Here is a 10364-nt window from a genome sequence, read left to right as displayed (position 1 = left end):
CTTCCTACAGTTTAGAAATCTATCTTTGATGGATTCAAGATAACGCTTTTTTTTCTGACAGTAGCTTCTAATAGATAAAAATACCTCTGTTGCGACTGAAAACTAGAATGACCCCTTCGAAATTGAGTATTTGAATTTGTATTTCCTGACTTTTAAAAGTGAAAGCCTTAGAGAGAAAAGAGAAGATACACACAGCCAGAGCCAAACACTTCAGCATCAACATTTAAGGGAAGGAGCGACCCTTGATTTTGCAGATTTTGGGTCAGGCTATGCAAATTTTATATTAGTTGATTTTTGAAGATCAACTAGTTTTTCGTCAAAAAATAGAATGGATACAATTGAGAAAGTCTTTATTCTCCTAGTAAATTGCCTTTGAAAACATGAGGAGGAATTAATATAGTGAATTTTCACAATTATTTTTGTGCAGTTTTTTCCCTACTCCTTCCTTAGTTTTCCTCCTTTTGACATGAAATTTTCAGGAAACATAGATGACAAGGCTGCCATCAATGTAACAGAGAAATATTTGCGAAAAAAATCACATTTGTCCATTGGCAGGTGATTATATAACTTAAATTCAGAAAAAGTTTTGTATACTTTGGGAAAATTCTCTTTCGCACTTATTGACAAAAACTCGCCGTTACTCTGATAGGGTCTGGTTCAGGTATACTCTCTTCAAATTTGGTCAATAAATAAGAAAGCCTTAGGGATTTGAAATTCATTGTTTATTTTCACGAAGGCGGCCGTTTCCATAGCAACCGCTGTAGCTATGCAAAAATAAAATTGCGTATCAAGAGATTTTACTATGTCGAACTTATATATGTATCTAGATTTGATCTCGGGCAACAAACATAGAAAATGGTCCTCAAGGTAGCTCCTCCCGTTAAGTAATCTATTGACTACAGATTTTTTGTGGTATCAGGTATTGACTTTTTTTTTGTTGGTCTAAAAACATAGCAAAATATAAAAAAAATTAAGAAATAAGAGTATGTAACTGTCGATTTATAATATTCAGATTTTGAACTGTAAAAGCAATATATGTAAATTCTAAAGGCACCTTCAGCTGTAGATTTTAATGCAAATTTTTAATAGTGAACACAACATACAAGCACTCATAACAGAATTTTTTTAAAACATGGAAATGTCACAATACTAATGAAGAATGTAATTCAAATCGTTCACTCAAAGTAAACACATTTGGGTATGTCATATCATCTTAATATAATCATGTCCCGCACAATATCAATCTATAATAATACATAAACACAAAAAGCAATCACATTAGCGAGGCCTGCCTCTTTTAAATTATTATGATTATATAAATCCATGAAAAAAAAAAATTGCGTATTTAAAATATGACACATGTAACACCTTTACTACTCAATATATGGGTTTTGTACGAATGTCTCTGAAGCTAGATCCTTTCTCAGTAGACAAAGCAAAAGCATTAAAATATCAAAGGTGACAGTTGCAAACCATGGAGATTACAAAACACAATATTAGCGAAACATTTTTATATCCCAGCCCTGTGGCACACTTGACACACCCACACTGCTTTCCTTTCAAATAGTAGTTTTGGAATTACACAGTGTGTAATTGTTACCGTCGATACATCTCTCGTCTGTAATAGGAAAAGCAAAATGAGTTATTGGCTTACATAACAGTAAATATATAATTATATGACTAAGCTGGATTGCTTAACTTTAGAAAATATATTGTCACAAACATTGAATATTTCACTAAGTGTACTGACTTGTACAACTTATTATGAAAACAATGAATGCATTTATTCACACATACACGAGTTGTGACCTGAATGACAGCCACAGTTACACCTCATCATTGAGGAACGCACATGATTTCAAGTCAAAGAAATCACAAAACATTCTGAATAAAACAACGCTTACACCAGGTTCACGTTTATTTCGGTCAGGACTAATGAACAGTCAGATTTACACATGTTGTAAATACTCAGAAATTGACAAAACATTTTCAGAAGCCTCAACGGTGTACCAGCAATTCAATATTTCAAAGTTTTTTTGAAACTGTGGTTTGGGCTTTAACATCAGTCCAAGACTTGGAGTCAGTAACCTTCCACCAACAAAGGAAGAAATTCCCATCTCCACTGTAGTAGCTTTACAAGTTGGCTAGAGAGGTGTATGCCTATATATTCCAGCTGTAGGACTGCAGGAAACTAGATGCCAATTTATAAACATAAAACATACTAAGGTGTTAAAATTGTCTTCAGTATCTTATGTTGAGTTTGATGTGTATGTAAAGGCAGAGAGACCAGAGAAAGGCTGCAAAATGTACACGCATATGAATAGAACATACAAGGAAAGAAACATTAGTAGACTCATATATAGATGGATAGACCTAGGAAATATTTTGGTTTTAGAGGTGTCTAAGGAGTTAAGTGAACAAAAAGACAAACAGTCAATTGATATTCAAATTCAAACTGAAAAAAGAAAAAAAAGGACAGAAAAAGAAAAATACAGTAGAGTCTGCTTTAACCAAATACTTTTAATCTGAAAACACCTGAAAACGAAAATAAAATAAAGATCCCGATTTTTTTATATTTCAGAAACTTCTCTAAACTGAAAACCCAGCGACACTGAAGAAAATCTGGCAGTCTCACAGATTTCCGCTTTACCTAAAAGGACATTTGAGGAGTGAGCATAATGAAAGAAAAAACCCCAAAGGAACACAAATTTCAAGAACAAGCGACAACTGATCTGGTCATTCTAAGAACGGGAATGGAAAAGTAAGAATGTAAGAGACAAGAAGGGAACGTGAGCAGAAAGAAATCGTTACAAAAAAACAGCGTTTTAAAAATAATTTCCCACATGCTAGATTTCACTTATGGTAAAGAAATTGGCATCGGTACATGATCAACAGTTCTGCTGCAGTGCTGAACCCAGCGACCAGTGACCTGACCAGAACTCACTAACCTCTTTGGAAGCAAGGAAAAACTGCTGAAGATAGCATCGCTCTTCAGCGTCGGTCAGGAATCACAAAAGAAGAAGTACTTATAATGTGTTTTTATATGGTTTTCTGAAATAAATACAGATCTCTTCACAAACAATTCTAATTTCTAAAGTTCACGAAATAACAAAGTCAAAACATTGCCTGAACAATGTAAAAAAGTGAATATTACGACAGAAGAACAAAGTTTTGATAAACTTTTGTTACAAAGTCCATCCAGCGGAACTTAAGCTTGTATGACATCTTGTAATTTCAAGACGAATTTTCTCAGATACTAAGAATCGTTTGATGATGAACTTTCCTTCTTGACAGTTGAACACATATTTTTATTTGAATACTCAGGAATTGGCAAAGAAAGAATTGAATTTGCTGTTTACATTTCACACAAGAGAGTGCACATTAACATGAAAGTCTAAAAAGAGTATGACATATAACAGAATATGAACTTCATTGCGTTATATAACTCTTGTAGTTTTTCATTTTCTTGAACTTTTTTCGGATTTCATGAATAAAATCACTTGGCTGCACTACAATTGAAATCTCTCGACCGACGGCAGACAGTCTGTGGTCAATCTGGGGAGGAAGCAAAGTAACTGATTTTAATGCTTAGGCCCACTAATACTAAGTCCAGTCGAAATTGTTTGAGAGGGACACTTTTTATCAAGGAGAAAACTGACCATCTTAGACAGGAGGATGTCTTACACAGTGTCATTATAATGGTAAAAAAACACAAATGTGGAAATGGGAAGTGGCCATTTATATAGGTGATTGTCTTATTGAGGTGGCCGATAGAGCAGGTTCCACTGTATATTGATGATATCAATTATTATAAGTCAAGAAAAGTTCTACCTGTAATTGCTCAAATGAGCTTCTTAGGGAACAGTTTGTTTTACTTTTAAATATTAAGAACATAATTTAAGAGACAGTGAGTTTTTTTTTATTATAAGAAACTAAAATAAAAAATAGTTAAATAGATCCAAAGATGAAACAGAGAGAACAATATTGCACACCATTTGGCACCACTTCTTCTTTGATTTGAAAAATGAAAACTTAGCAGAATGGGACAACAAAAAGTCTAGGCTACCTCATTTTCCTTGAAGAAAAGACTTAGAGGTCGGTTGTTGATCTCAGTGAGAAACCAGTTACACCTGCCTTCTTTCAATGAACTGTTAGCGTATGATGGCAAACCATGGTTGGCTGCCAGTCCATTTGGGTCAACATAGATGATCTGCAGAAAAAGGGAAGACAAAAAAGAAATAACAAATTGTAAACAGTGAAGAGCAGTGTTTGAGGGTGGTTGAGGTTAGAAAGTTTTGTTTGTTTGTTTGAGTAAAGAGAAGCATATCAACAAAATAATGGTTATTTAATGTGGGGAGAAAAAGTAAGATATACAGAAACAACAGAGGACAAAGAAAGAAGTAGGAAATACCAGTTGCACCCTTCAATCATCCATTGTTGATATAAGAACAATGTACATTTGCTGAGTGATGGTACTCTGTAACAGCAAAATAACATGGAAATAAGATCAAAAGTAACTGAGGGATAGAAAAAAAGTAGTACAAGCTTGCAGCAAAATTCAACAGTCTGCAAAAAAAACTATCACAGAACAATAACAGGGCAAAAACAAATCAATTATGTCGAAAAACAATAAAGGTAAACATATTGAAAAGAGTTATAAACATAATATAAGGAAGTAGCTAGTTGCATAGCAAAAATCAGTTACATAACTCTATTTCATTATAGATTTATAAAAAGAGCAATAACTGCAGTATTTTTTAGTTGAAAAAATTCACTCACCTCTCCTGTGCCACCTTCCCTTTTTATTCCTAAGCTCTGGCCTTCCGCACTGCGACGGATTGCAAAAACTTTAGCAAACGGCATCCTGCGCATAACCACCTCAATCTTGGGGTCAGTGACGTGTTTCAGCAGTTTGTAGGCCATTTCCGTCGAGTTCACCTTGATCTTGTTAATGCTGAAGAGGAGGTCCCCAATGTGAAGCTTGCCATGGAGACTGGGGAAGTCTTTCTGGTTCCATCCCACCACGCTGCGAGTACAAAGGTTAATTTATATCTAATTACACTCTTTGATCTTAACAGTGAGAGACCAATATTTTAACCCCCCATTCAAAGTTTAGAGTCATCGTTAAAGGATCCAACAAGATAGAAAAACAGCTACATTTTGCAGCACACATGTAGTAACTACTTTCTTGTATTGTCTGTTTTCTTTCCTTCTTTCTTCAACCTTACCCATCAAGACAAGGGCTGACCTTTCAAAATGTATTTGGTACTACTACTTTGCTAAACTAAATAGGCCAGAAATGGTCACACAAGTACTTATTAACTCATGGAATATACAGGCACAATACAACTTTATCAACTCAACTCCTACAAAGTTATGGCCTCTTATAATATGTGTCAAACTGCAGTTTTGGGCATGTGGAGTTATTGGTATTATCTGAAAGCTCATTCATTTGCCTTGCTTCAAATGAAAAATACTAATCAACCTTGAATAGAAGTCAAGATGTTGGAGACTGAAGGAGGTGGGGAAGACTAGTTTCAGTAGCAAAATTACTAAGAAAATGGCCACTAAAGTTTGCTATTTCAATAGCTTGAGAGTCCTTGATAAATGAAAAATTACATATTTTGCGCCTTTAACCCCTGGGGTCATTATGCACCCCCAGGGTTGTATTCTTAACATTTCAGAATACTTCTAAGGCGAAAATCTCTTTGAAACTTTCAGTATTTGTCAAAAAATCATTTCGACAGACTGCTATGCAAACCATAGCCTACGGATAGGATTAACGAGTAAATTTCCTCTTTGGAAAGGGGTGGCACAGAGTCCCCCATGTCATATGGATACGATAGTAAAACACGACGTACGGATAGAGTTAATCAACATGTTTAAGTAAAATTTATATGGACATCTGTCTTTAATATGGATATAAAAGGTGTTCAGCCCAAAAACAAAAATTCAATAAAAATTGCCAAACTGGCTGGAACTGCATTTTTCCCTCCATTTCATTATTTTGACAAGTGCCTGATTTCACCACGATGCCTCACATGTCTTGTGGGGAAGGAAATGAAAATAATGGACCTTTGTGAAATTGAAATTTCTCTGCTTCTCCAGCTAATTTCCTGTCCTGGCATGATGAGACCTCGGAGGCCTTAAAAAAGTGAAACCTAGTAGGTAGCTTTGACCAGTTCCTCCATCCACAGAACAGTAAGAACTTATTGTACACTGCAAATTCCTTAGTTTTTCTCCCTGCTAAATTAAAAAAACAAAACAAATTTTGAAGCATCAAGTGTAACACCAGACAAGCTATTTCATCACGCTGAAAGAAACAAAAAAAAATCCCAGAACAAATGTTGAAAATCAAGAACCCAACCCTAAACCTCAGGATGTTCGTCTCATTCTTCAAAAAAAAAAGACAGCATAATGGTTAGCATTCCCGTGGCCACAAAATTATCAACTCACCACGGAGCATCCCCATATTCCACCAATGCCAGACCATGGCCTGACTTCTGAGTGAGGTTGACACAAACACTCGGCAAGTTGATCTCTGTCTGCAGGATCTCTGCTTGTGTCTGCTTAAGGGACACCACAGTGTGCATACTGTGGGCACGGTCCAGGAGCATTTTGCGAGATAGGCCTGATGCTCCATTCCCTGGATAAGATATTTTAAAGAAATTATGTAAGTTAACATTGTTTCGGCAATGACGATTAAAATGGTGTTGAAATAAAATGTTTTGGAAATGTTAATAAAACTTAGCATCTTGCAAAAGGCATTACATAACAAAACAAAATATCAAATAACTACAGTACACAGAATTTCAATGTGGCCGTACAAACCAATGTCCCAACAGACAAATGCTCAACATCAACAAAAACGACAAGAAATACATAATGAAAATAAACTAATGACAGACTCATCTACACTGAGAAAAACTGAGCCTTAAATAACAACACAAACATTTTAAAGACAATCTAGTCAATAGAGACTGACAAATTAACGTCTAAAAGTATAATATCATGTCAGCTAAGAATATCATACAACAGTTATCACTAAAAACGAGCTGAAGAATGGGGGAGAGGGGGGGGGGGGGAAATAATGTATATTCCATCAGCAAAATGACATTCTATTTCCAATATAGTGCTATAAACAAACAATTTAAGATATTACCATTGTACTGAGTTATACATAAAAAAAAAAAAATCTGTTATGAGGTTAATTTTGTTTTAGGTCACATGACCATTGTACAACAAGAGGTAGAAATATGTCAACAACTTGTAAACAAAGAAAGCCTGTTTTCCATCTATGTAATTTGTTAAACTATTCAAGTAAATGACTTCAGTATAATACACACATTAAAAATTTTAATCTCATTTACAAAAAAAAATCACTTTACATATTGGAAGGTCTATATGCTAAAAACAGAACAAGGAAAACACTAATCATTTACCAGTGGCATGTCCCTTTGAAACTGAAGGGTCTTGCGTGGAGTCTGCAATATCTGTAGCGGATGCCTTCTTGCTGGTTGAATAAATGGCTCCTTCTGGTCCATCCACGCCAGCTGGAACAGTGAGCTGCGGACGCTTTATCACAAAACTCTGGGAGTTTCTAGAGGGCAAGGGAGGTCTGTTCTCCTCTACGGTGAAGCTGCGTTTTGGGGATGGATAGCGAGGGGGCATGGGAGGGATGTCTAGTGAGATGCTCGAGGAGAGTGCGTGAGGAGGTAAGGAATTGCGAGAGACGGTTGTGTTGTTGGTGGTGGTTGCGGGGACCTTTCTCCTGGGGAGGGGCAATGGGGGAGCCTCATCAGAATGGCTGTTGTGGTCAGCAGGAGCCTGTGAAGACTCTACGCGAATGGAGGAAGAAGAAGATGACGAAGAGGGAGAAGAAGAGGTTCGTGACGATACGACTACAGAGCCAGAAATGTCAGAAGGAAGCGTTGATGATTTTAATCCGACATCAGACGGTGTGGGTGACAATTTTGAACGCTGAGCACTGAAGTTTCGAGGTAACGAATCATGGCGCTGAGGGAGTGGTGGTACTGGTGGGGCCTGAGTGGTAGGAGGAAGTGAAGCCTCACACATCAAGCCATAAAAATTTTCATTTTCATCTTTGGAAGACCGAGTTTGTCCCTCCTTGTAAGACTCGCTGACTTTAGCACCAGTGGATTTCGGTGTCACTTCAAATGGAATCTCTTTCACACTGGTGCAAGGTTTTTTCAACATATTCCTGACCTCACCGAGAACAGAATATTCATTCTGCATAGACTCCTCACTCTCTGTATTGGAAATACAACCTGTGAACACTTCTAGGTCAAAATCCTCATCCATAGCAATAGTGGCAACATCCAGACTTTCACGCTGGCCACCTTCTGCACCTTGTGAGGACTCAACAGGGTGAGATTCATCCTTAATTCTGTTCGAAAGAGCTCTCCGCGGTCGGGGGATGGGCTTTGAACGACTTTCTTTTGCTTTCTCCTCCTGTTCCTTTGCCTTCTCCTCTTGCTCCAGCCTCTCATCAGTATCACTAGCCTCTGAGACCAGAGGCACATTGCTGGGCAAACAAGAATACACATTCTCCAGAATATCATCACTTTCAGACACCATATTAGCCATTGTGAGCTGAAAGTCAGCATCTGGAGACTGACTGAGAGACGAGGTGAAGGACAAATTAGAATCGGATAGTTTATCTAGGCTACCCGAAGAGCCATTAGTTGGACTTTTTTTCAACCTTTCAGGTTTTGGTTTCAGTTTTGGTTTTGTTCTAGATTGTGGGCTGTGAGTTAAAGTGGATGAAGCCCCCGAGGCAGCCCCAGAAGGGCCTGGTGTGCTGCTGTTCTCTGTAAAGGGCCCACCAAGCACCTCCCCTCTAGAAGCTGAGGCTATATTCATCTCTCTATTCATTTTCTGTGTATGCAAGTTTCTTATCTGCATGATCACTTCTGCAGAGACAAAGTCACTATCATTGCTTCCTACTACAGAACCATCATCAAATGAGCCATGGGATATGTCAGCTAAGGACGAACGTGAAGATACTTCTGACTGAGTAGCTCCACTGCCAACTCCACTTGGCAAAGTCTGTTGTTCCTCAATGGTTCTTCTACTGGCCAAAGGAGGAGGTCGAGATGGGAGAGGGGGTGGCGTATCATCGATCACCGCTGGTGGTGGAGGTGGCAGTGGAGAAGGGGGAAGTGCAGCTATTTCTGCAAGCTCTCTCTGAGACTGGCGCATAACAACCTCTTCGCTTTCTCTACTACTAGCATCAGCACTGGTCTCTGAGACTGAAGTTGTTCCTGTGGTTGTGGTTGTTGCTGCAGTTGTTGTTGTTGTTGTAGCTGTGATTGTTGCTGCAGCTGCAGCTGCTGCTTCTGCCTCTCTCTCATCAGTGACTTCTTTGCTGACCCTTGGTTTGCGCACAACAGCTGGGCACACCGTGTACACATGATCAACTGCTTGATTCTGGAACAAAAGACAGCACACCCTTACTTTATAGCATAAAAAACTATGTGGGACTAAGAGTAAATCAACAAATGTTTTAGTAATAGTTCTAAGGCACTTGCAACAAAATGATGTAACATAAGCGCAGAAGATTCGAGGTGTTACAAGAGTGTAACACACATAAAAAAGAAAAAAGAAAGATCAGGAAAATAGATGTTCAATAGGAAAGAAGGAGCAATCCACACCAGATAACCAGCGACCACCTGCAATTAACAAATAACAACACAGGCAACAAATAGACAGTACACCTGCAAGAGGATTGTACTACTGAAATAAAGTACTAAGAAAAGACAGCTAAATAGAAGAATTGGGGCTCTCATGGCCTAGAGGTTAAGGTGACGGCCTCTCATTCAAAGGTCCCGGGTTCTTCTCTAAAATTGTCTCTTTTTACCTCCTTTCCTGCTCTCTAGCAATGTTCTGTCGTCTGCTTTTGTCTCCTCTTTCTGCCCCCACCCCGACACCTCCTTTGCCCCCTCCTCTAGGCTCCTGACTCTTTCTGCAGCCTTTCTACAGGTACTCCTTGGCTTCTTCTTACTGCTGTCTTTCAGCCACACCCCTGATCTTCTGGTAGGAAAGATCTACACCTAGCCCTCTCGGACAAGGGTGAAAAATCTCAGAGGGCCCGTGTGCAAGTTGCGCACGATAAAGATCCCTTGGTGGTCTAAAATCGATAAGAGTAGGCTTCAGCCGCCACCCGGGCAAAATTCAAAATTTTCTACCAACTGAAAAAGTTTAATTGTCCTGTATGCTCATACGACCTTATGCAGTTGTAAGCACCGTAAAACACTCACAAAAACCCCCCCAAAAAACAAATTAAAAACCCCCAGAAGAAACGTTTATAACTCAGCATTATAATAACAAAAAAGATATTTCAT

General features: G+C 38.2%; 1 protein-coding gene across 1 annotated transcript; it reads right to left on the bottom strand.

Annotated features, from left to right (window-relative positions):
- Positions 1 to 903: 903 nt before the first annotated feature.
- Positions 904 to 9322, bottom strand: LOC101851503 (mucin-17; the record flags this gene model as incomplete). Its single annotated transcript, XM_013083838.2, is given in 5 exon segments — positions 904 to 3555; positions 4067 to 4210; positions 4780 to 5026; positions 6457 to 6646; positions 7443 to 9322. Coding segments are annotated over 5 exon segments (2587 nt in total), but the record flags the coding sequence as incomplete, so codon positions are not given.
- Between the last annotated feature and the right edge of the window lie 1042 nt (positions 9323 to 10364).

The sequence above is a fragment of the Aplysia californica genome, unplaced genomic scaffold (genome assembly GCF_000002075.1).
Source record: "Aplysia californica isolate F4 #8 unplaced genomic scaffold, AplCal3.0 scaffold00257, whole genome shotgun sequence".
In the NCBI taxonomy this organism is placed as follows: domain Eukaryota; kingdom Metazoa; phylum Mollusca; class Gastropoda; order Aplysiida; family Aplysiidae; genus Aplysia; species Aplysia californica.
The sequence above is the reverse complement of the archived record's forward strand: the minus strand, read 5'-3'. Positions and strand labels throughout refer to the sequence as shown.